General features: G+C 40.4%; 1 protein-coding gene across 2 annotated transcripts in view; it reads left to right on the plus strand.

Annotated features, from left to right (window-relative positions):
- Positions 1 to 2,140: 2,140 nt before the first annotated feature.
- Positions 2,141 to 26,457, plus strand: part of CDK19 (cyclin dependent kinase 19) — a 121,711-nt gene continuing 97,394 nt past the window's right edge. Inside the window, exons 1-2 of one of the 2 annotated variants that reach the window (XM_040058000.2) lie at positions 2,141 to 2,298; positions 21,264 to 21,339. In XM_040058000.2, the coding sequence (XP_039913934.1) occupies positions 2,210 to 2,298; positions 21,264 to 21,339 (165 nt within the window). In that variant the 5' untranslated portion in view covers positions 2,141 to 2,209. Of the gene's footprint in view, positions 2,349 to 21,263; positions 21,340 to 26,457 lie in introns of both variants that reach the window. The other variant, XM_040057999.1, reaches the window with a different exon arrangement.

A 26,457-nucleotide genomic window follows, 5' to 3' on the forward strand; every position in this document is an offset into this window, starting at 1 on the left:
TAAATCTGGGTAAAACAACCTTCTACAGATAAGTTTTCTTTTTTATGTCTTTGTCCCTTTCTTCTCAATGTTGATTACTAGGTGACCAAAGATGTGAACGCTGCAAAATTTAAGTGGTTAGCTCTAATTTTAGTAAATGTCTTTAATGTTGACACTGAAAGATGGATATTGTTCTTCCTCTTGTTCAGGAAAATTGCCAGCTCATGATCAGAAAGATCCACATCTGCAACTGCAAAGCAAAGCACTTGCAGTTCTCTGGAAAATATTACTTTGGTAAAAGAGTGATGAAGTTTTCTGAGAATTTCAGTTGCTAGCTACCTGTCCCAAGGGAAATTATGAATCATCTATTGCCTTCTGGAAGAACTAATCACCTCAAAATGGTTACACTCCTGCCTTTCCCTGAGAAACAAACTTCTGGCTATGACCACATGACTTAGCTATGCACTGCTAATTATATATAGCACTGTACCTTATCGTGCAGTTGACACCTCCCTGCGCTTTGTCAGCAATGACAGCTTCTCATCAGCTCCTCTGCCCCTCCCATCCAGTATGTGGAAAAACTTTCCATTGTGGTAAGTAATGCTGGCAGAGCTGGCAATGAACTGAGATCGTTTCTGTATATGGAGAGATGCCATTTTTACTTTCCCCCCCCTCTAATTTAATTCTGCTTCGTTCACTTGCTGCTGGCAGGAGTAATCTAAGGTTGAATACACAAGGTGGGGATTGTCCCTTGCTTCTAGAGAGGGATGTAACCTGCAGGCTGGATAAGGTCACGTCAAGGTTGACCTTACACTCCCTTCAGCTCCCTGAAAGGAAGGTGCAGGTGCAGGTCAGCCTCTTCTCCCAGACAGTAAGTGACAGGATGAGAGGAGATCCTCTCAAGCTGCACCACGGGAGGTTTATGTTGGACATTAGGAGGAACTTCCTTACAGACAGGGTCACTAGACATCGGAATGGACTGCCCGGAGAGGTGGTGGAGTCACCAACTCTGGAGCTATTTAGGTAAAGAATGGACATGGCACTTAGTGCCATGGTCTGTAGTTAATATATGTTTGGTTATAGACAGGGTTTCGTCTCAGTAGCCTTTTCCAACCTCCTCGATTCTGTGATTCCGTGTGACTCTTCATATATTGTTACCTCTGCGTGGCACTTCCATACCACAAGTAAGCTTGCACTGACGCTTTTCATTAAATATATATATCTATATATCTATATATATATATATATCTTCGAGAGATCGAGACATAACATTAAAAGGCTTGAATGCTTCTGTGATCTCCAAGTACTTTGATGAAATCTGAACCCCAAAGCAGCGCCGCGTTTGTGTAAAAATCTCTCTGCTAGGGGCTGAAAGGTTACAGCCTTTCTACGGCATCGGATCATAAAGTGGCAGCAATACACCTGGGCAGTATGTGAGCGCAAACACAGTACGTGCCCCTGTATTCTTGTAAGTAATCGGTTTATTTAGCATCATCTGACTGCATGGAGCCTCCAAGAATTCCCGTTCCCAACATGGACCCGCAGCGCCACAGCGCTGAGGCCGGCCTAACCCCGCCCCGCCCGCCGCACGGCGGGGCAACACGGACCAATCACAGGGCAGCATCCCGCAGGGAGGCGGGGCCGGGCCGTGAATGGCAGCTGCCGAGATAAACAAGTCACTGCACTGTTCAGAGCCCCTCAGCATGGGGTGTGTATCGGCCGTCCTTTCCTCTGTTCCTCCCTCCCTCGCTCGCTCCCTGCCAGCTAGAGGCGCCGCGTCCGGCCGAGCTCGCCGCTCCCGCCTCTGCGCGCAATGTGAAGAGTCAGCAAGTTCCCAGCGGCCGCTGAAACGCTCCGGTGTCTCCGGGGAGGGCAGTGCGCCGACGCCGCCCGGCCGGGGCGGCCCGGGGCATGCCGGGAGTTGTAGTTCTGCCGCTACGGCGTCCCGCCTGCGGCGACGGGGCCGGCTCCCGCAGCCGCACTACGACTCCCGGCACCCCGCGCGCCGCGCCGCGAGGAGCCGAGTTGAAGCGGGTGGCGGCGGCGGAGCGCGCCCCCTCCCCCCCGCCGAAAAGCCCCAAACCAAAACAAAAACAAACCGCCCCCCCCCGTCCCCCGAGCCCGCCGCCCCCGCCGAGCCCCGGACATGGCGGCGCCGGGAGGGGGCTCCGCCAGCTGCGGGTGCTGATCCGGCCCCCGCGTCCCCCTGCCCGCCCGTCCCTCCCCGCCCATGGGCGAGACATGGACTACGAGTTCAAGTCGAAGCTGGCGGCCGAACGCGAGCGGGTGGAGGACCTGTTCGAGTACGAGGGATGCAAGGTGGGCAGAGGCACCTACGGGCACGTCTACAAGGCCCGCCGCAAGGACGGGTAAGGGCCGCGCCGAGAACCCCCTTCCAACCCGCCCCCCCGCACCAGCGCCCTCCCCTCCTTCCTCCCCCTCCCTCCCTCCCTCCTCGGAAAGTTTCTGGCAGCGCGGGGGCCGGAGCGCGGAGCCCGCCCGGGTATCCCCCGCCCCGCGCCGGGAGCGGGCCCCGGCGCCCCGGCCCCGCGGGTCGGTGCCCGGCTGCTCGGAGTCACGGAATCAATTAGGCTGGGAAAAAACCTCTGAAATCATCGAGTCCATCCTATGACCGAACATCACCATGTTTAACTAGACCATGGCACTAAGTGCCGCATCCAGTCTTTCCTTAAACACCTCCAGGGACGGTGACTCCACCACCTCCCTGGGCAGCCCATTCCAATGTCTAATCACCCTTTATGTAAGCAGTCCTACCTAATGTCCAACCTAAAGCTCGCCCCGCTCTGCCCCGCTTCCCCCCGCCATCCCCGCTGGTGCGGTGTCAGCAGGCTGTGCTCTGGGGTCGCCTTTGCTCTGCGCATCGTGTTTCGGGTCGTCGCTTTCGTCTTTTGTGTGACCGCGTTCGTACTTTGACGTTCTGTTCCGATTACTTGTAGGGAATTGAGAAGTGAGGAAGGAGCACCTGGCTCCCGACGGCCCCTCCCCGGCTGCTCCCTCCTGAGCGGCCCGGGAAGCTCCCGGGACGTGTGTTGGTCCCTGGTGTGTCCCCAGCCCCAGGTACCCCAGGATCGCAGTGCTGGGCACGCTTGGCTTGATGGCCTGTCTGGGATGCTCCTTGCAGGCAGAGCTGGCGGCTTCTGTTCAGTACCTGCGTACAGGTGTGTCTCCATCAGTTTCCCGTGAGAAAGCAGGATACAAGTCCCTGTCCCCAAACACCTGGCTGCTGGCTTGATCCAGAGAGGTTCTTTAGGCATTAAGGCCCTGTGTGTTGGCTAAGCAAGGTTTCTTCTCTGGGGAAGAGACAGCTGGCACCGTGGCATAGGTATTCCATGGATGCCATTTTCATGGTACTGTGGTTAAGGTAGCAATGTGGAGCTAGGGTTGCAATTTGGGATTGTTTGGCTGGCATGCAGTTGTTGAAGGGAAGCAGTCCTGAGGCCTGAGCGAGGTTCTTGTGCAGGGGTGAGTTCCAAATAGAATCATTTGCTTTCAGAAGAGCCATTGAGCACTTTTTCACTGTGGTGTGTGCCTGGTGCACAAACACAGGCAGTGTTTGCAGTGTTCTAAGCATGCTGTAAGGCTGGATGAAATAGACCTGTGAATTGGAGGTGATTCCTTTCTGTCAGAATGCTAAAGGGAATAGCCTTCCATTATAGCCAACTGAAACTTTGAAAAAGAAGAGACTGAATGTGGAAAAATGACAACTTTTAAATAAAATTTTGAAAGTGGTAAAGGGAATGCTGCTGCTTTAAATTAGTAGAGAAGTCTAGGGATTCTTCTGTTGGAATAAATGGCATTCATGTGTGTCTTGAGAATTTAAACTCTGAATTAGGTGGCTGTAGTATAAAAGTGATTAATAACTGAAAAGTAGATGCTAATTCCAGTGAAGGATTAAATACTGGGAAAGGATCTCTGATTCTGACTAGCTTGCTCTGCAACCTTAGAAATACTGGAGCGTAGCTAATTTGAAATATCAAAGCTTTTCCAGGTATTACGGCTGCCACTGAGCTCTTCCAATATTTTTGAATTGAGTGATCATGGTTGCTTTTTTTTCCCTAAGTATTTATTTTTATATATATATATGTAAAGCATACATGGGATATATGAAAGGAAGCGGTAGTAAAACCACCAAAAATGCTTGTTAAGTGTTTGTTGCTGTTCTCGGATATAGTAAGCCTAAAATTGCTGCTTGTAAGAACAGCATAAAAAATGGCAGAGCTCTGGGTTTACTATTTTATGAAAGGAAGAAAGAAATTTGATGTAAGTTAAAACCAGACATTTTTCATTTCCATCATCTGCAATGAAAAGCCATCACATGGGACTACGAAGCACTATGGAGGACATATCTTCAAAATCCCTACAATAATAGCAGTATGACAAATGCAAATGGGTAGTAAAGCAAAAGTAAATATGATACAAAGATAGCTAATGTGTCAGAGCTGGGGATAATCAAAGGGAGACCTTGAGCCATAAGAAAACTAACTGGTAAAAGGAAGTGCAACGTTTCATTGCTGTCAGATAGATTGACATGTAATATAACGTCACAAATTCGACTGTACTATATACTCAAAGGCTTTACTTCATAAAGCTTGGAAAGTGGCTTATTTTTTCTCTTTTTTTCTTGGTCTTCATTTTATGGCATTGGTGAATTCACTCTCAGTTGCTTTTATGTAACTTTAGATCCCTGGGTGAAAGTAAGGTGTGAACAATTAAAAAAAATTAGAAAACAACTAAAACCATTAATATGAGATGATTTCCTTATGTAAACACCTAGGTAAAGGTGTTTATCTGCAGGTTGGAGGACATTTAGCATTAGTTCTGAACTTCAAGGAGTCCCTAATGAAAGAAATTAGCAAAAGAAATCTAGTAGTGGTACATATTGTGTGCTGATCACCAGTGGCTTTTGAGCCTCATGTAAAGGAATTCTTCTTTAGTTGATTGCAGAGATTGTTGCAGTATTTCTAATTTGCAAGGCACTCCTGTATAAAAGAGAAAGATTCAGGCTTCTTGCTTCATGTAGTCAATTTACAGTCTCAGGAGGCTGAGGGCAATAAGAACCTTGTAGTTCTGCAGAAATTCCACTGAGAACTTGTCACTTCATGTTTTAAAAAGTTGGCATATGAATTTTATGAAATAGTAAAATGTGTTTATATGAAGCTTGGCAAGCTGTTCGATAAAATGCTTGTAAAAAAAGTGGTTGTGTTGCTTAGATCTGCTTGAATGGCTTGTGCATAAAAGTATTTTTTGACAAAGTAACAGCTTAGTTTAGCTTTTTCAGCCTAAAGCAGAAGATCATTTGGGCATGTTTCTAGTGAGCTGACTGGTTTCTATGAGAGTTAGAAGATTTTTTTATTTTTTAAATAGACAGATTTGAACAATGTTGGTGTTACATTTGAATGCATGGCATCATGTTTTTAAAGACTTTGAGCAGCTGCAGCTTCTATTTAGTTCAGTAGTGTTTGTGTGGTCTGATGAGGTCTGGAGGTACTGCTTGTGTTGTACATTTAGCTAAATTAGGCACCTGGGCTTACAGAACTTTCATTAATACCTCTGTAGTCCAGAAGGTGTAGAAAATGGGTATTTATATAAGCTGTCCAATCCTTTATTTCATGTACACTAAAACTGGAACAGTGACTTTGATGGGGGAGATCATGATATAAACCTCTTGATTGCAATTCAGTCGTTCATGTTAGCTTTTTAGCTCTTTACGAAGAGGGAAAATCTGTAACAGTTTTGTTTGTTTGTGTACTGCTTCAAAGCACCATGTTGACTTTTGCTAAGTGTTTTTTTGGACACATTCACGGCTGTCTAGTAAAGCAAAGAACACAACTTTTCCCAGCCATGGTTAGGAAAACGTAGTTTTGTTTCATGCCTTACCCCTCCTCATTATGTTCCTTGCCACTTCTTTGATCACGTTTTAAGCTACAATGTTGTGCTTAGTTGTTTCACTTCTTGTATCTCCTCCTTATATCAGAGTCGAGTTTTAGGATGAGTGAGGTTTGGAAATTCTGTTAGTGGCGTATGCCTGAGTTAATTTCCTTTACTTTTTCAAAATGATCAGTCTTTGAGCCCAAGCAACTACGGAGTATTTCCGTTCCTTCACCAGGATGCCAGTCCACCTGCAGGTGGATGTTTGCATGAGTCAGCAAGCTGGAAAGATACCACTGCTGGTTAGTCGGGAGCGCAAGGAATAGTGGGACACTTGAGTCAAGTAGAAAATAGGCCAGTCTGTTCTTCATTCTGTAGCAGCGACAGCAGATGCAACGCTTGCAGAAGCTGTATCTTCATGCGAATAAAAGCTTGCTTTTTATTGCCGCTTCTGCTTACCTGTAAACAAACAATTGAGGCGCCTGCTTTTTCTCAATCTAGGGCTATTTTATTTTTTATTCAACTTACTATCTGTGTTTGGACAACAAAGGTTATTAGAACTATTACCTATATAGCTACTTGGCAAGGAAAAAAAAGTTTGTCATTTTAGTTTAATCTGTATGTTTCAGAAAACCTTTCAAAAAGCAAGTGCATGCTTTATAGTCTTGTTACTGAAGGAACGACAGAAATACGAAGTGATCAGCTTTCAAAATGATGGCAGTAGAAGGGCCCGGGTTTGTACCCTGGGCAGCTCCCAGGCTCAGTGCCAGCTCAGTAGCTGGTGCTGTCCGGGGGGACCTTCCTGCCATGTTATCCCTTGGCAAGTATAAAAGGTTCGGCACTGCCGATATTTACAATGTATCAACTGAACCAAGGGTGTAGGTTATATGCTACTGTAGTAGCATACTTTTGTAATTTGTCAGATTATTTTACTGTACCTGTAACTTTTAAAAAGAGAGTTGGTATGAAACGGGTTTCACCTTAGTTGCCAAATACGGAATTCCCTTTTGAGAACTGGGCAACAATGATGCAAGTCCAGACACATCACTGTGGAATACAGGCATAGGAAGGGGAAGACAAATGAAATATTATTTCCCCCTTCTTCCTCCTATTTTTCAGCACTGTAAGCTTGTAACTGAAGAGGAGAGTCTGTTTTCCTCCTTGGACTGATGTTGGTATGCAGAATTGTTAATGCAAGGTTCTCAACTCACAGCATCCAAGTCCACATAAGAGTTGCATGCCCCCTTCCTGGCAGTGTTCAAGGCCAGACTGGATGGTGCTCTGGGCAATCTGGTCTAATGAAAGGTTTCCCTGCACATGGCAGAAGGGTGGATATTTGAAATTCCTTCCAACCCAAATCACTCTATGGTTCTGTGAAAGGTAGGACATGGGGAGAGATAGAAGGATGAAGTATATAGCCAAGGCAAGTATATAATCTTAACACAGGAATGCTGGTTGTGGTTGTGGCCATGTCAACTTTGGTTTGTTTTAGTTTTTTTATTTCATGAATATTTTCTGTTTGAAGCAGAAGTGGAAAAATATTGATAAAGAGAGAGAGAAAAAATCTGCTATGAAGCATGGCTCCATTGCAAAACCAGAAATTCTGCTGGGGCAACTTGGTTTATTTGGTATTTCTGCTAATATTGTTACATTGTTCCGAGGTTGGCTCTGGTCAAGGTGGTGGCTCAGGTCACTGTGGTGGTAGAAATCTTGAACTGTAGAAGGGATAAGGGTAATCTGCTTGATCTCTTAAATCAGTATTCACATAGCAATTAATTTGTGTACTGTTCTCCCCATATTCTTATTTTGTAAAACTTAAGTAATTTAAGTTATATAGCAGGAATTTGTCAGAAGAGGAAGCTTGCACTAAAGTTAGCTGAATGCTGCAAATGAACAACGTTGGTGGCGAAATGACGGGAACGAGTACATGTGTACTGCAGTTGCGTTTAATCTTAAAAGAGAGGCAACTCACTGGTGTGGCAATGATTGTACTCTCTTGAATGTGAAACTGGTATATTATTTACCAATGCAAGTTGATACTTGTTAGATATTTGAGAGTCTATAAGAATTTATACCTTTTCATTTTCTTACTTCCTCTATTTGGCATTGCCTTGAACATAAGTAATTTGAGTGTTGTGCTATAGTTGCTCTTTACTAATATAAACCTGTGACAGGCTAAATCACAGGATTATTGACCAAAGTCAGAATGCAATGCATTGGATCCTACTTCTCTCTGCAGGAAAATCTCCTATCAGTTATGGTATCTGAAAACCTGTGGTTTGCTTTCCACTTTCATATTTTTTCTTTTTCTGATGAAACTTGAGGAAGGCTGAATGGCTGAAGGTATTTATGCCTTGCTAAAATCTCTCAAAAGCAAAGAAAACCTAAATACTAGGTTTACCTGCAAATCCTGAAAATACTTCTTAACCACTGAATGCTCTCAATTAGTGTGTGAGAGAGCAGCAGAACTAAACCAGACCTGTCTAACTAGTTGCCTGCCATGCATTCTAGTAGAAAAGTCCCCATCTAGGAGGAGATAATTAGTACTTCTTATCTGTGCCTTAATGAGAGCTGCTGTTGCAACTATACCATGGTTTTGCTTCCTGCCCAAGAGGATAGTGCAAGTGGTGATGACTAATTTTTAGTGCTTCCCACAGACTCTTGCATTTGGTTTCTCCCATGGCTATTTTGTCGTTTCTTCTGTTACTCACCCCAAAACTAAGTGCAGAAATGAGCTGTAAAGTGCATCATCACCTTTCAGAAAGCAAATAGCATTTGCCTGATGTTCGGTCTGCTACTGTGGCAAGCACAAAGTTGGTGTGGTGGCAGTAGGAGCTTGAAGAAGAAAGGGGGTCAGTAAGATGTAGAAGGGGTTGTGTTTGAGAGAAACAGTTGAGTTTTCCCAAGCTCGTAAAGAAAGAATTGTACATAAATTAGCCCATAAGATGCAAAGGAAAAACTTTTGAAGTTTAGTGGTGGTTTTTTTTAAAGAAATGAAGAGGGCAAGAAGTTTCCTGTTACTGAGTGAGGGGGTTAAGAGTTTTCCAGCAGAGCTGCCAGAAAAGGAAGTAAGAGGTTGAAGGGGAAGAACAGTTTCTTTTCTGCCCTCCATCTGGTAATAAGGGTGCAAAGCAAGATAGACCATGGACTGGGTCAGAAGCAAAATACTTCTTGTGCAAACTGCTTGAGATAGCTGTTGTTGTATATATAGCAATATGTTGTATTTCTGGGTGATCCAATCTAATGTGTTACATTGTGGGTAGATTTATAGAGGTGTTTTTAATAAATTTATTTCAACATGAGTATTTTCACATTGTGTATGATTTAAAAAGAAGCCAAAAAATCAGCGAAAACCCCCCAAGCCCCAGAAATTGCTGTGGTTCATAATGCTGCAGATGTGTTTGTACAAGTAACCAAAATTTCTGTGGAATATCCTGACCAAATTGCACTAGAGATTTGCCAGTAACATTAAATTTTCACCTATGTTTTGAAAATACCTACTGAAATGCTGTTTGCCTCTTCTGCAGCCCTAATCAAGCTCATGATTTGCATAGACTTGGGTCGGAGGGTGCCGTTGTCCTCCGTTTGTAGCCGGGTTCAGTGTTGTGAAGTGGCTCTGTTTGCGTGCGCTTGCTGCTGCTTTATGTTCAGTCCAGGAAGAGGTGCGGTCTATGTGTGTGATCGGGAAGGGATTGTTAGCAGCAGCGATAGGCAGCTCTTACATTCTGCTTCCAAAGATGTGTCGTTCTTTGAGCTCCTTTGCTTGCATTTGAGAACTGACATACACTGCAGGCTTTTTTTTTTTTTTTTTTCCTGAAACAAAGTGTTAGAATTTCAAAAAGATTTATTTGTTTCAATAACAGCGCATTTGCTCGAAGGAATGCTGAAACTGGTCCAGGGCAACTGCGTTTAGAATAAATTGGCTAACTCAGTATGTGACTTCAGGAAATGAAGAACAGTTTCTACTTGTGTAGCAAATACAAGAAGTTTATTGTTTTGACTTGAGTTTCATGTTTTCTAAATAATATAGGTTTATAAAAGACCTCCCAGCTCTGGGAACTTGGTTTACGTGGTTTGCTTGACTCTAAGTTAGATGACTGATAGATAACAATGCTAGTTGTGATGATGTTAGAAATCATTATACTTCTTGTAAAGTTCCCTGTCTCAACAGATTCAAGAAGAAAAAAGTGCAAAAATATTTTAAACCAAAATTTGTTGTTGACAAAGTCCAGGGAAAGTCTTTAACTCAACTGCAACTTAACCTCTATATCTGAATTTTTTTATTAACATTTTTTTAGACTTTTCTGTGGGAGTACAATCTTTTCATATAGTGGTGGGAGTTTGAGAGAGTTTATGAAATACTGCTGTATCTAATAAGACTGGAGGGAAGAAATGGAGATAGTGTCAACTGACCTTTACAAAATGGATGTCTGTAAGTGTGGGTTGGGTTTTTTGAGTAGTGTGTTGAGATTGGGGATTTTAAGATTTTATTATTTTTTAAATTTTACTTTATTGGAAAGCAGAACCGACTTTTCTGGTTGTGAGAAAGATTGAAGAAGCTGAGATTACTGAAAGAGTAGATCCCTGAAGGGCTTTATTCAAGTTCATGTTTGCTTCTGTCTTTTCTGGGTTTAGCAATCTTTAAAACAATATTTTCAAATGAGGCCACTGTAGTACTCCTTGTTTCTTCCTTAGTTGTCATCTGTTTCCTACAAAATTCATGATCCTGAAATATTCTACAGTTGCTCATCTTGTAGATGAAACCACACTGAAGATACGCTTTCCAAGAGACGGAGCAATGGCCATAGCTTCCTGTGTGTGTGGGGAGTGTTGCGTTCTCCGTTAAGTATCAGTGTTCTGGGATAAATAAAAGCACAGATATCAAATGGGGACAGTCTGGGACAGTGTGGCTTTAAACATGTGTTCCCATAAAGTGGGCCTTGTGCGCAGTATGATTATTTTTTTTGGTCACTGTGCTGACTTAAGTAGAAAATGCTATTGATTTCTTTTTTGCAGTCAAGTGAAAAGGAGAGTCATAGGCAATTGACTTAGAGGCAAAAGCTAAATCTGCTGGAATGGAAACTCCATCTGGAGGTATGCTTCACTATTTTGAAGCAATGTATCTGCTTTCCTCGTGCATTAGTTGAAGGAAGACTCAATCCTTTTTGTGTGGCCAGGTTTTCTGCCTTTTTTGTGCCTTTGTTTTGCCATCTTTATTAGAGCACTTGGAAGCGCTCACACAGGTATTGCTGGGATTCAGCTCTGGCTGTGATTGTCCTTGACTTTCCCATCTCATTGGTAATGTGGGGCCTGAGAGCCTGAAGAGATACAAGGGCCACTCATGCATGACATATCTAGCAGCATGTTTGGCTCTGAAGTCAGTTGTGTAGAGAGAGATACTTCTCAAAAGAATTCTGCAAATTCAGAGTTGTTCAGAGAAGATTCTCACCTGTGTTAATAATGAATCACCTTGGATTCATGCTAACATCTAACACCTTGCACATTCAAAAATGCTGTGTTTGTTGCTTGTGTTAATTATTGTCAGTGCAGCCGAGAGTGGGTGTCAGCTCATGTCTTCGAATGTGCCTGTTCCTGCAATGGAATTTCAGTATCAGCTGTCTTGTTCTCAAGGGCATTGTAGATTTCAAAATTAGCTTATGTTCATATCTTTTGATTAAAACCAGTCATTGTACTGGATAACCAGTTGTTCCTTTGCCCAGTTCTGTCATGCTTCAAATGAGAAACAGAGGTAGACAAATCGCCAAATTTAACTTGACCTTCAGAACAACCAAAAGACTTCTTATGAGTAGAACGCCATTTATTCTACTTTTAGTGTCACTTCAGTGATGGGGGGAAAAACCAGCATAAAACTCTATCAAGTGATGTTCTTAAACCTCAGATTGTGACAGTAGCCTATTCTGCCTATGGGACATGGAATTCTGAAATTCAAAGGAAGCAGAATGCCCCTCCCTTCCCCCAGGAACAGATATGATAGCTGACTAAAGACCTTGTTTGTTTTTGAGAAGTAGCAAGGTTGTCTTAGTGGCTGGAATTAAGACCTCTGTCTTCAAGAAATCCTCATCCCCTGACACTGAAGTGAAGAAAAAAGTGGAGATTAAAAAAAAATCAAAAATTACGATTTTTTTGTATTACAGATTGGATTAAATTAGACTTTGTGGTGATTTTATGGAGATTCATTCCAGTCCTTCTGCTTTATTGTGTGGGTGTTGTTTCAACTTTGTAACTTTTCAAGTGTAATAAATGTGCTCTGTCTCACTCTGTCCTACTCTGCCCATATAGAACTTGGGTCTTGCTTCTTATTCATGATCTGGGTGCAGCTTTAGTACCTAAAGGCTAATTTCTCACCTAAGAATCACACCCACATTGTGTTAGCAAGCTTTCAGGTAGGTCTGGCTTTGAGAATTGGTAATATCACTGTAGATGGTCTGAGTTAGGAAGTCTGAAGGAAAAGAACAGAAAATTTGTAATGAATCTGTTAAATCTGGGCTTTCATGTGCTTTAGGGGAAGCGTTTGATTATGTCATGAGTCGGAAAAGGAAAACTGAGTAACTGCAGCTTTTAGGCCATTGCCCTTCTGTTAGGTTTTACATTGAGCCAATAATTCCCCTTATTCTGCTATAGGCGAACCTAATGCATTATAGGGTTTTAGGAAAAAAATCTGCACCTGGTATTTCAGACATGTTCTTGCTAAAAAAGACACCAAAGAGGTACAGGCTTCCTACTATTTGGTGATTTGATAGTAATTTCCCACCTATCAAAGCTGCAGTATTTAGCTAAATTTACATCGACAGAGCTGTGATGCACATTAAGCTGGACTGTGTCATTACAGTATGGCTTTAGGATTAAAAAATTCCAAACCCAGACTGCTCATTTTTTCACATTTGTAGTTGCAATCATTCTTCTTAAGTGATTTTATAAGCAAATGGCAGATTCTTTTTTGGTATAGTCTTAGAACCCTGTTTCTATGACCTTGGTATGTAACTCACTGACAAATAAAAATTTGTTTCCCGTTTATTTCAGAGGTATTTTACTCCTTGCTGCTGCTGCTCCTTTTTTTAAGTTAGCAAATCCTCACATGTGGTATCCTTTCCAGCAGGGAGGTATTTCCTAAATCTATTCATTATCTGTAATCAAGCCTGTCTGTAAAGAAATAAAATCAGGAGCAGCTCTCTCCTTTGCTTAAATATAGCAAGTGCTGGAAGAAGCTACCTGGAGCAGCAGAATAATTTTACAGCTTTCGGGGTGTAATGTGAACACTTCAGTTTTTACCCTTACGAACAGGCTGTCAAGTCTGCTTACCCCAATCTGCTATGAATGTACTTGTATGAAATTCACAGTTCTCAGTCACTCCAGATACTTAAGAATCAGTCTAATTTTAGCTATGGCAACAACCCTGTAACTGGTTGGAGTCTCTGAATTTTCATCAATAAATTTGGAGTGAGGGTGGCAGTGACTGAAGTTGTGCTCTCTTCCCTTGCACATACGGAATTTTATTATTACAGTGTAAAGGCTAAATTTTAATAGATTAAGGTTAGGAAGATTTTCAGTCATCTGGTATTACATAGATCTTAGACTGTGTTGTGAAATAATCCGAATTTGTTGTTAACAGTTAGAAGTTATCAATGCTACAAAGATTTGCTTTTAAAATTCTGAATTAGAAGCTATTGGAATAAAGAGAAGAGCATATGGGTAAGTTGTGTAATGGTGCTGGAATACTTTTAGTCTCCTCACATTGATATTAAGAAACCTCTACTCCCCATTCCCAGTCTAGTGAAATAATGGCTGGGAAAAGGCTTCTTTTTTTTAATGACAGAAAACCTTATCAGTGCTCAGATTCACTTTTTGTCCTTTTAATCAGCTATCTACTCATGCATAAAGAACACATCATTTATGTTAGGTGAAGTTTGTGGGGGATTTATAGGTATTCAGCATATTTTGTGAGGCTCTGTGGAAGCAGGCAATGTCAAGGGCATTCTGTTTAATGACAAGTAGCTTAGCATCACTTGAAGAACTTGCCTTGTTCTTTAACATGCACATTTCCCCAAGTTCATAAACTGATTTACAGAGGAATAAACAAGGGGAAGGGTAGCTGTGTCACTGGTGTGATTAAGAGATGTATTTTGGGTTGTTCTATAGATTATAAAGCAAAATCCATTTCAATTTCTCATGGGGTGCTGTGGTAACACAGAGTGTCTATTGATAATATGATGCAGTTGGTACTTTTAATAAGAATTCTTTTAGTCTGACTGGAACATGGCAGATTTTCCAGCAGGTGAAGCTGCATGTAATGGTTCTTCTGCCCATTTCTCATAGTGTATGTGATGAAGGTCAGCTATCTCTTTAAAAAGCCTAATTGTAGTAATCAGTTGCTCTGTATTTGAATGTCTCTGCTAATTTATAGTAGACTAAAGCTTAGAATGCTAATTTCAACAAAAAAAAATTCTATTTTCTTGAAAGGTTTTATTTTTTTTTACCAACCAACCAAGAAAAAAAAGTAATTATTTAAAAATTTCACAGACTGCATTATGATTCCCGAGCTAGCCATTTATGCTACCTGCCATTAGCAAGTCTATGAACTTATTGAAAAATAGAGTAGTAAACCATACAGCATTCAGGAATTTGGTATTGTTGCATTTTGTGAAGAGTAATGTCTAAAATGACGCACAAACTTGTGCCTTTTGGATGTGTTAGGTTGTTCTAAAGGGTTTAATGGGTGGACTTTGAAGGACATGAAGGTAGCAGAAGGAAGAGAAAAGTGCTGCCTCCTTGTGTTATTCTGTGTATATACTGAGCTATCTGGTGTCATCTGGTGTTTGGAGTGAGACCTAGTGGAGTTCAGTAGGTATCATCAGACAGTAACACCAATTTAAGCCCCTTTTTGAAAACTGAGATTGTAAAGACTTGAGAAACGCTCCCCCCTCGAAAAAAAAAAATTAAAAAAAAAACCCAAAAAAAACCCCAAACAGAAATGCAGTATTTACTGTAGCATATTGTCTCCATTCCAAAAAGTTTTTTCCTTTTGTTTACGTGGATCAGCCTTGGAAATTCTATTTTCACTCTAGTTATTTTTAATATTGTATAGTAGAGCCTGTCCTGTTTGATGTAAGTTTGTTGCATTGTCCCTACTCCTCAAGTTTACTTGTAGATGTTTCAGATAAGATACAAGCTCAGCTTTTAAGGATTGAACAGTTACTGCCTGTTGGGGAGGTTGTTTACCACCCTGCTGCTGTCCACAAAAATTGGATTCGTTACCCAGTGGGCAGCAAGCCGATAGCTACACACTTGAGAGGGACATTGATTATTTCATTTCAGAGGTCTGCAAGCCTGGGTGCCCAGTGGAATTCCACAAATCAAGTACAACAACTATCAAAACCTTTATACATGTCAGCAAACAAAGGAATTAGTATTCATTGGCTACATGTTACCTAATCCTTGTATTAATTAGTGTTCTATCTTCTGCTGGTTGATGATTCTCTCACCTCCCGTGCTGATCAGTGCCCGGTGTTTCTCCTCTTCGGGGCCGATGGGGTTTGGGTCAGTGATCCGTGAGTCGGTGTCGGGATCTCCCCCTGCACAATTCCCTTTTACCCAGCCCGAGCTGATTCAGCACAGCTGCTGGGGAAGGTTTAGGAGTTTCTTCCTCATCTTGGGGGTTCTGCCCAATGTCCCTGTGGCCCATAAATTCTGCATTCTTTGTGTCTGCTGTCAGTGGTACATCCTTCTCCGCAGCTACGTTAACCTCCCTCTAGGTGTGAGATCACTGAAACCCGTCAGGCCCTAAAGCTTAACAAGGCAATTCTACCGACCAGTAATTTGTCTTTCTAACACCTGGACATCGCTTAGAGCTCATGGGCTGCTCTCTGTTTCACAGACTAAATCTCCCTGCTTGTTGATTAGGCTTGAATGTATACAAAGATCAAACATTAAAGAACATCCTTCCTTGAGAAAATTTTACATATTCCACATTTTGCAACACTGCCACTAAGAGGAAAGCCCAGGTCCATGTGGACCAGACATACATGTCTGCTCTTTCTGTATGAGAAGTCCTTTCCTGTGACTGACACGTGTGATGTTCTGCTTGCAACACCAAGGTAGTTCCCACCAAACCTCTGGGGGATGCATCAGCACAGAGGCCAGCTATGCAGTCCACATACATTACTGAAACTCTTCATGGTAGCAGAATGAGGTAAATGCCTGCTGGTTTCATCCATTCTTTTCATGACCAAAACCAGCCACTTGCGGTGAACATGTCTGGGTTGTAGGAACAGCCTATAGCTGCTGTGAAGTTTTAGCTGCTGCCTGTGAAAGTGAAGAAAGACAAACCTTTTAAAGGGCTGATGTGGTCAGAGATTTCCTTTCAAATTTCTGCTTACCATCCTTACTGTTTTACATTTTGAATTTCTTATGTAGGTCTTGAACTAATGCAAGTGCATTGAAATGCAACATGTATGCTGCTGGCTAGAAATAAATTTAGATCAGTCTGTAGATTCACAGCCTCTGTCATTTGTGACTGGTTGTCACGTGGAAGAAAATGAGCTGGCTGAGCTGCTGACTCGATAAGGCTTGATACGTTTGGAGGATAGCAGTAAAAGAAAATTGCTTTCCTAGTCTGGTAAAGAACATGCACCCTAGAGACACCACGTGTAGATTTTTTTTTTTTAATCTAAGTAATTCTTTTGGCTTAGTGACTGCTTCTATATCCATAAAAACACTAAAGCACAGGAAGTCACTACTTTTTGGAAAGGATCATGTCCCTTTTTCCAATCAGTCATAGACTTCTTTTCTGGTACCGTTACCTTTGTAAAGGGCTATGGCCATGTGCTAAGTACAGGATTAAATCCATGAGCAGCTTGCCTAAGGTAACCAGTCCTGAGCATGATCTATTTAGTGGCTTGGCTGCTGTGTTCCAGATGAGGTTTTCAGTTCGTTTCTAGTTGCATTTCAGCGTCTTGGTTTTGCCTTTTCTCAGGGGGAAAAAGGGTTGCAACTCTTTGTGATCTCCTGCTGAGCGATTAACTGAATGTTGTCTGGCAGCAATTAAACAAAGTGATCTGAATGTAACCAGACACCTGTATGGACGTAGTGTTCCAGGCACTACTGTGAAGGGTGCTGAATTCCCTAGTGTTCCCAGGCTTTGTCCTACAAAGTCACAAATACTTAAATTCCATTAGAGTTGTTACAGGGGTGAATTGTTGTTCTTTTCTATTACTTTTTTTTTTCTACACAAGTCTTGAAATGTTTTTATGGTGCACTTTTTTTTTTTGCTTAAGAAAATGTGCACTTTAATAATTATTTATTTATGGTATTGTGGACTTAATTTAAAGCAGCTATTATTAGTATATACTGTAATGATAATATCTGTATTAACTGATGTGATAGTCACAGATCTAGCTTCAGAGTGATGGCAGTCTTTCAAGCCAGTTCCTTGATGTGGATAATTAATTCTGAAGTTGGGATGTATGTTAAATTATCTGTGAATTCAAGAGAGACCATCATTGAAAGTCTTCAAATTTGAATAATAGGGATAAAACAATTATTTGAACCATGCACTATTTTCAAATCCTCCTATTTTTCTTATGGTCTTGGGCAAGTTGTTTCTAGTTTTCCATTAACTTGTTTGTAAAGTAGTTTCCCATATGATGGGAGGTCTCTGAAGTACAATTGCAATAGTTAAGGCACTTTAGCTTCTTTGAAATGTTGTAATTATTCTAAATTTTCTGAACTACATTTTTTTTAAAGCAAATTTGGTACTTTGTTCTTTCCAAAGCATTTGGAAAATGGAAACTGAAAGCATTACCCAGATGAAGTAGTAATCGTATTTTCATTTTCTGGATTGAATACTGCAGCTGGGTATCAAGTACTGACTAGAATTTTGTGGGGCAAGAGGACAGAGTTTTCCATTGCACAGTACAAATTAAATTATTGACATTAACCTTAAGGATTGCAGAATGGGATATTTATTGGTGAGGGAGAAGAACTTCATCTTGAAGACCAAGTTTTTATAGTGGAGGAGTGTTCTCAATACTTGCTGGCAGACATGAGGACCTTTGTGTTTGGGTGCTACCTATGGCAGTCTGAAATGCCAGTTGGGAAGTTTTCAGAGGGCAGGATCTCATATTGGCAGTGTCATTTTGATAAAAAGTTAATCCCTCTTGGAATAGCATGAATTGTAATATTTCTGAAAACAGAAGCAATGCTTTAACCTCTAGTTTTGGGTAAGAGAGCTTGAAGCATAGAGAAGCCTTGTTATTAGTGTGATGTGGTGCTTGTTTTATCAGGCAAATTCTTCTGCATCAGTTTTGAAAAGCGTTAATAAAAATTAACTCACGGCTTCCATAAGTATGGTTTCCCTTTGAGTTCTGCTTTTCTATGTGTTTTGCTTGCATTAGTGAAACGTATTCACATTGCCACCATTAGCCTGGGGGGGGCTGTTTGAAACAACCTGCTTGATTAAATCTTGATTTGTGCCACTTGCTTCCTGCTCTCAGACAAACTCCCTTACAGCTGGAGGTTAAGACCTTCAAGTTAGTTGATCTGTTCCTGAGACAGTGTTCCTGTGGACCAGATAAAAATGGCTGTGGGCAAAGACCTTGCTTTCTGCTTGGCTATCCCTGGCATGGGTGCCTTTTGCCTCATACCACAGCTGTGTGGTTTGTGGTTGTTGTTTGGATTTGTTATTAACTTGATCGTGCTTGCTTCGCTCCAGTAAAAAATGTACGGATATAGGATCTGTCAGAAAAGGATTTATAAAAACTTTCCTGCTGTGTAATTCTGTAGAATTTCTTGAAATGTGTTCAGAGTTCACTAGAGTTTTTCTGAAATGACATATAAGTACTTCCCCGTCTCAAGTGTTTAGTGAGAGCATTGGTCTTTAGGGAGCTGAACAGTGTACTTACCTATCACACACACCATTTGTTATTATTTATTGAATTCTTACAAGTGGGGAAATAGCTAATAAAGTACCTCTATGTTCTTTTCTTTGGCTACTTCACTGAATAACCAGAATTATGTGCTTCGTCAGATTGCACTGGCTGACTTGCTTTTGCAGTTTCAAATATATTTCTTTCTTTTTCAAAATTATCTTGAATGGGAAATATTATTAGCTAAAATATCACTTGGTGGGCATCTTTTGAAAGTACTTTAAGTAGCTATTATGTTTCCATAATAAGAACAGTTAACTTTGGAAAAGTATTTGTATAGACTTGCATTTCTGCCAAAGCAAGTAATTAGTAGTATTTAAAGGAGGCTGTATTTACGATTCCAAAGCTGTTGGTTAAAAAAAAAAAAAAAAAAAAGAAGAAGAAAAAAGTCAGATTGAGAATAAGATCTCTTTGGAGTTCTTTATCCTTGTCACCCATTTATTATAGATAAGCATTTCATTATCCCTATTTTTGTTTATTTTTTACAAAACCTAGTGTTTTAGAACTATCTGGGTTGCAGCTCAGTAAGACTGCCTCCTTTTTTCACATGCTGTAATACCTTTGGTTGTTGGATTGGTGTTTTTTTTTTTTTTTTTTTTTTTTTTTTAACATCTTTCATAGTTTCTCATTTGTATCCTAAAGTCCTGCATGGACTGGCCGTCTGTCAGGTGCTGATAGCCTTGCTGTGGCGGTGGCATTCAGCAGTGCTGCTGGAGGCAGTGTGTGCCAAGTGTCACGCTTGGTCTCTGCACTGGCCTTCACTGTGAAGGTCTGAGGAACTGGATGCAGTGCCTTGCTGGTAGAACTAGTTCAAGGGTGACCGTATCAGTGTGGTCCCGTGCCTGCTTCAGTAGATGTGCCAAAAGAAGGGTGTGATGCGGTGTTGTACTGACTACGTTGCTTTGGGATTTCAGCTGATAGTTGTGCACGGGATTGTTTGTGCTGCGTAGTTTAAACACGACCATAGTTTAAATGCCATGATCAATTTTGTATGTCCAGAGTTGGTTTTGGTTCTGCACGCAATATAATTTTGTCTTCACAGTGTCTGTAGGTGACTTGGGTTAATGGAGTCACTACTTTGTGGTGGATGGAAATCCTCTGCATAGATAGTAGGACCATGTATAAGAGGGGATGGGCGTTTATTATTTGCTGTTTAAAATTTGGACTAATTAATTAAATCAGAAACAGTGAGATAAGGTATGATTTTATCACCTGTGAAGTTACACATTTTCTTGTGTAGTTGGAAAACATCTGGAATTTTTCTTGTTAAAATTTTCTTTTAAAAAGTGTAGCTCGGTGTTAACTGTATACATGCATTGAGGGTTTAGCTGCTCCTGAAAATTACTGAGAATAATGCTTGCCTGTGTTACTTATAATATATGTGTAGATGGCTATTTCAAGTTATGTCATCTTGTCCCCACATTTTTCCACTCAGTCACTTCTCATCCCATGAATTTTGGGAGGAGAGAGTCTGGTGGGAGGTGGGAAACAGGCTGAAGCTGGCAAGACACAGGCTTGGAGTTCAAAGCCAGAGAGACTGAAGCGAGTGCGACTTGAGAATCTTTCTGTGTGGCAAAACAAAACGGTTTGGGACTGGAAGAAGGGCTAACTGTGAAGGTCTACCAGAAATGCCATGGGAATTTGGATAGGGGCTTGTGGGTTGTTGAATTGTGACTGGTGAGTCTGCAAAGGGGCACCAACACTGGGCATTGATGCCTACCAGTACCTCTCCTTGAGAGCTGAATCCTGCAAAACCATGTTGTAGGCTGGTTCTGTTATAGCATGGAGGCTTCAAGATTCTACCCGCTTTTCTTGTTCTTTTGGTGGTCCCTCTAAATCACTTCAAGCTGTGATTATTTAAAAGGATAGTGCAGTGTTTGGACTGAACATCGTCTCATATTCTGGCTTTGTACATCAGAGCACAGTTGCATGTGCTGTGTAGGGATCTGTGAGTAGCCAGTGCTTATTATATAATTAGTTTAAAATAGTAGTATTTCAGGAATAAAAGTGGATTGAGAGTGGCTCATAAAATCAAGAAAAAACCTTGCCATTCCCAGATATTTCTAAGAGAGCGTTTTCACAGTAGTAGACAGTACCCTGGAATTTCAGGGACAGTGTCCTCTAAAACTCTGTGTGTGCAGTTATCAGCAAACTACATAATAAAAAGATATTATGTCTGTTTTCAGAGAGATATGATATAGGTTAAATGGATATAGGTTAACCAAGTTTTTTTATTAAGAAATTTTTGTTTGGAAACTGTAAGGTCTTTGTTAAAAGAGAACTTGCTTTTCATATCAAAGTGTAACTTATGCATAAAAGCAGATTGGCTTTTCAGCTTCTTCATCCAGACCAAATTCAAGTGTTTCACCATTATAGTTATATTGATTGGTGTAATATAAGTCAGAGTTAAATATATTTTTCTTTCTCTCTTTTTTTTTTTTCATGTGTGCACAGAAAAGATGAAAAGGAGTATGCACTGAAGCAAATTGAAGGTACAGGGATATCCATGTCGGCCTGTAGAGAGATTGCAGTAAGTGTACATAAACAAAAGTAATTTTACTGACATTATTACTCAAAAGGTATTTTATTTTCCTAGAATTAAGTAACATAAAGATTATCCAAATGTTGTCCTTAAAGTATGCAAGCATGGAAGTTTATTCAGTTCTGAGCCTTTTTAAGAAGCTTTTAAAATCATAATTTCCTTTTAGCTCTTTTCAGGTAATAGCAATGCCTCTTTCTGATATAACTTTGTTTCATCTTCTTTTATGTGTTGAGATGGAAATAAAGATGAACTACTAAATGAAGACTTACTTCAAAAATGAATGTTTTTAAAATGACTTGAAAGAAAAAGGTTCTGAAATATTACAACTACCATCTGAAGTCCACTTACTAATATTTTATTTTAAACTAATGGTAACTTGTTGTTCTTTAGTATCTGAGAACAGTTTGTTCTCATTTTTAATTTGTTTTGCCAAGTACAGAGAAGTTTCATAGCAAAATGAAAAACAGCTTTAATTAAATTTTTATTACATGTGTCTTTTATTACATACCTATAATTCCTTCAAATTTGGTAAGAAATAAGTGGTTTTAAATGAAGATAGTTTGATCATTAAATGTTTGTCTGAAAATGTGCATTACTGACAAAATGCTAGATACTGAGTAAAATTTTGTAATGCAAGTATTTCTTGCATTGCAAAAGAAGTGTGCTTGCTTGATTAAATATTTACCTTGTCTTAGTGCTGTCACTATGCTGTCAGCTGTTGAAATGTATCTTAGGATTGTGCCTAAAGCTTTTTGTAATCTTGTAGTGTTGCATTGAAACAGCATTCAGATGTGCAGTGTGAGCCATTAGAAACTCATGGTGTCCATGAACTGAGCGAACCACTGGGTTGTGTTTAGTGTTAGTGTAGTGTCCATGGTGATTCTGTATGAAGAGACTTAACAGATAAAGCTGCTGTCCTTTTAAAGTGCTTATCACTCTAAGGTCAAGGTCTCTCGTGGGTTTGAGAGGTGGCTGCAGTGCTGTCAATCGCTTTACACAGGATTTACCCAGTGACCTTTTTTTTTGCTAATATTTCTGGCTTTGGAGGAAATAGGAAATACTTTTTGAGCATCAGTACTAGGTTATATTCTTGGTACTACAAAGTTATTTTTGACAATATTGTGGGGTTTTTGTTTCTTGAATTCTCATCCTTTGTTTTAAATTATACTGCTGTGGAGATGTGTGGCTTAGTCTGAAGGAGACTTTGCTATGGGCATGGTAGCAGTGGGATATGGAGCTGGTTCTGTCTACCTGGACACAACAATGTGAGGAAGGAGAGGGTGTCAAATCATATTTTACTCCCATGATACATCACTTTTTTTTTTTTTTTTTAATTAGTAAATCTTTGTACAAAGGTCAGTACAGCTTGTGAGTTTTGGCATCTACTGTGTAAATTACTTGACTGCTTTCAGTGGTTCTTCTGGTAATTCTTCCATGAGTTATATTTCATTCTTCTTCTTCAAACCTTATTGTAGAACTCCATAACCTGAGCTAATGCAGCACATCAGCATTTGCCTCAGTGAAATTTCAGGTCAGATATTAAAAATGTGAAAAAGGTAAAGGTGAAATAGTTGAAAAAAAATTACAAACTTTTTGTCATATGGAAACAGACCAAAATCAAGTGCATTTTCCATAAAAAGAAACAGACTTCTAAATAATGCATCAATAGCTTAGCTTATATTTAAAGGCTTAGATAGGTGACAAAGAAAGTAATGTTTACTGATTAAATAAAGATTATCAGCCTGGACAGAGGCCATTTTAAAAATGTCATGAGTAGTTCTTTTGGCATTTAACCCTTCCCCTTTGCTCCAGCAGCAAACAAACCCAAATCCCACTTTGAAAGATGAGAAAATGACAGGGGCACCAGTGTAGCTGCTTCTGTGTATGTTCAGAATATTTTAATAGTTCTGTAAACTTTAGACACTTGACATTGTACTTAAGAAATACATTGCTGAACTGAAAGGCATTCAGTTTTACAGTTCAAGACCATTTTGTGTGTCTTATTGCACAGATACCTCTAATAAGATCAGCTGGCTAGATTTCCCTAAAGGAAACGGCAGATGACTCTTCTCATCTGACTTTACAAATCAAGTTGGTCTGTTTTTGTTTAGGACTTCAAAACCCATAAAGTTTCTCTTACCACTATTCCTTCATAGGAGCTTTTTTCCAGAAGAAAGTTTATATCAATGAAAACATCATATAGGCAGTGGTTCTTGTGGCAAGTGATAGTTGCTTTATTTCAGCTGTAGGGTGATCCCTGCTTAAAGAATCCTTATTTCAGCCAATTCTGTTGTATTGAGTATGAAAGTATTAGGACTCTATAACTCAAAGAATTGTGTCTGCATGTAAAAATCTAATTAGTTCCCTGTAACTCAAGTGTGTTCTGAAGATAACTGAAATGCTAACTATTTCTGTGTTCTTGTTATGAGGCAGATTATTACTTGGCTTAAGCAACAGCATTTTTTGAAGAGCAGAGCTATAAAATGTGAATGAGAGTAATGAAATAGTGTTTCTATTTTTAGATGATTATTTAGTTAATGAATGTGACATTTCTTTCAGTTCAAGACTTGCATTAGCTTATTTTGAAACCTGAGGTTGGTGAAAGGAAGACTTTAATTCTTCTGCTTTGGTGTTTTACATTTTTTCCTTACCTTATCTAAGTAGGTTTTTTAGAACAAGGAGTGGAGACACAAGAAACAAACCAGAGGAGTATTATTTGTTAAGGCTGTTTTTTTTTCCCCTGGCTGTCATCTGTTAAGAACCAATAGCTATGACTTTAAAAATCTGCCAACAGGTAGCGGTAATGGAATTTGGTATTTTTTTTGATCAAAAAACACCAGGGTAATGCAGCTTTATTTGAGATTTCTCATCCCAAAGGCTTTACTTCCTGTGAGAATACATCCGAGTTAATTCAAGGACTTTGTTTTTCACGGTAAAGAGACTATAAACTTTTAATTGTGGATTTTGGGAAAAATTAATCAAGAAAAAAAGAAAAGTAATAAGCCTTTTCTTAGTCGTTGCCATTCATTAATAATGTAAATTTTAATTATATGGATATGTATCCTGTCCCTGAGCATGGAAGAACTTCAGTGCAATTGTTACTGTTATTGGTTTGTTTAGCAGATATGATGAGGTTCAAGATCCTAAGTGAATGGAGTGTGTCAAAAAGCAGGATCACAGCCCTGGACTTTAGGACAGCAGACTTGAACCTCTTCAGGTATCTGCTTGGAAGTATGAAGTGAGATACAGCACTGGAGAGAAAAGGGATCCAGGAAAACTCATTGTTATTCAAGGATCACCCTGTCCAAACTCAAGAAAGTTCTATCCCAGCAAGTGGGAAAGCAAGCAAGGGCAATAGGAGGCCTGCATGGATCAGCAAGGAGCTCCCTATTGAACCTGGACATGAAATGGAATTATATATGAATTGGAAGCAGGGATACGCAGAACAAGAGAAGTATAGAGCTGCTGTTTGATCTTGCAAGAATAGGGGTTAGAAAAGCCAAGGCTGACATGGATTTGGGTCTCACAAGGGACCAGGAAGGCAACAAGAAAGGATTCTACAAGTATATGAATATCAACAAGATGAAAGAAAACATGAGCCTGCAGATGAATGGGAATAAATGGTATGGAAAAGGCCAAGGAACTCAATAACTTTTTTGCCTCAGTGTTTAACAGTAAGTCTAGCTTTCAGGAGTCTCATGCTCTTGAGACCAGAGAGAAGGTTGAGAAAGGAAGCCTTGCCTTGGTGGCAGAGGTCCAGGTTAGAGAACACTCAAACTGGACACACACAAGTCTGTGGCACCTGATAAGTTGCACCTGCAAGTGTTGGGAGCTGCTTGGATTTCATTATAAGGCTACTCTCAGTTATCTTAGAAAGATAATGGTAAATGGAAGAGAACAAGTGTCACTTCTCTTTCCAAGGAGGATCAGGGGAACTACAAGTTGGTCAGCTCCACCTCAGTTGTTGGGAGGGTGATGAAGAAAATTCTCATGGAAACCATTTCCAAACACATGCAGAACAAGATGGTGATTGGAAGCAGTCAGCATGGACTATCAAAGGGAAAATAATCCTTAACCAACCTGTTTATCTTGTATAATGAGATGTCTGTCTTGGTGAATGTGGTGAATGCTGTTGATTCTGTTTATCTTGACTTTAGTACTGTTTTTAATGATATCTTCTGTAATATTCTCACAGAGCAGCTAACAGAGTCTACAGACAAAAGTGATTCTAAAGGTTTCACATGAACCAACAACTTCAGTCAAGACTTGGATGTTTTTTGGTCAATGTCTGGTCCTTTCTAGCTATTTTTGCACCTTTGCCAATGAGAATTGCCCTTCTTCCAAGGATAAATTACCAACTCTAGCCTTCTCTGTAAATAATGATCTTAATTCTCAACTTAATCCAATGTTTCTATATCAGGGTGTTTTTATAGCTCATTCTTTTTTTTTTTTTTTTTTCCTATAGGGGGGAAAAAAGAGACCAGGCTGCTGCAGATGATTTAAATTGGGAAAGCAGAGCCACAGACAAGCATTGCTAGCCTAGTGTTTTTTAAGGAGTGCCCTAAATTGGTGCTGTTCTGCCCTCTGTGAGTGTTGGGTCTGCGTCCTGTAACCATTTTAGCTGCCACATCCTGTGCCTGTGTGTGCTGGTTGTTAGGAAAGGCTACTCCTTCTGGGAGGCCTTGAAATGGTGCCAGTATGCTGTGGCACACTAGTGGGAGCATTAGTTGGCCTTTGTTGTTCAAACTTGCATTTATGGGCACAGGCTAAAATAAATTCAGACTATAATGTTAAATGAGTTACTGAAAGCTCAGTTGACCGATTTAACATGCCCAAATCATTCTGAGGCCTTTTGTCTACTCATGCAGTATATGTTCCCAAGTACTACAGCATACAAATAATTTTGATTTCTGAGGGTGCGCAAAGTTTTAGAAGGCTTTACATCTTTGTAACTTTTTTGTGTTTGTCAACTCTCTTGGAGGCAGCACTTTCTCACTGTATTTGCGTTCTTTTCTGCCTCCCTGCAATCCATGGCCTTCCTTCCCGTATGGGCAGTTCTTCTGGGTTTGTGCCCCCCTCTTCTTGGGTTTGGGTACTCTGTGATGT

The sequence above is a fragment of the Hirundo rustica genome, chromosome 3, assembly GCF_015227805.2.
Source record: "Hirundo rustica isolate bHirRus1 chromosome 3, bHirRus1.pri.v3, whole genome shotgun sequence".
NCBI lineage: Eukaryota > Metazoa > Chordata > Aves > Passeriformes > Hirundinidae > Hirundo > Hirundo rustica.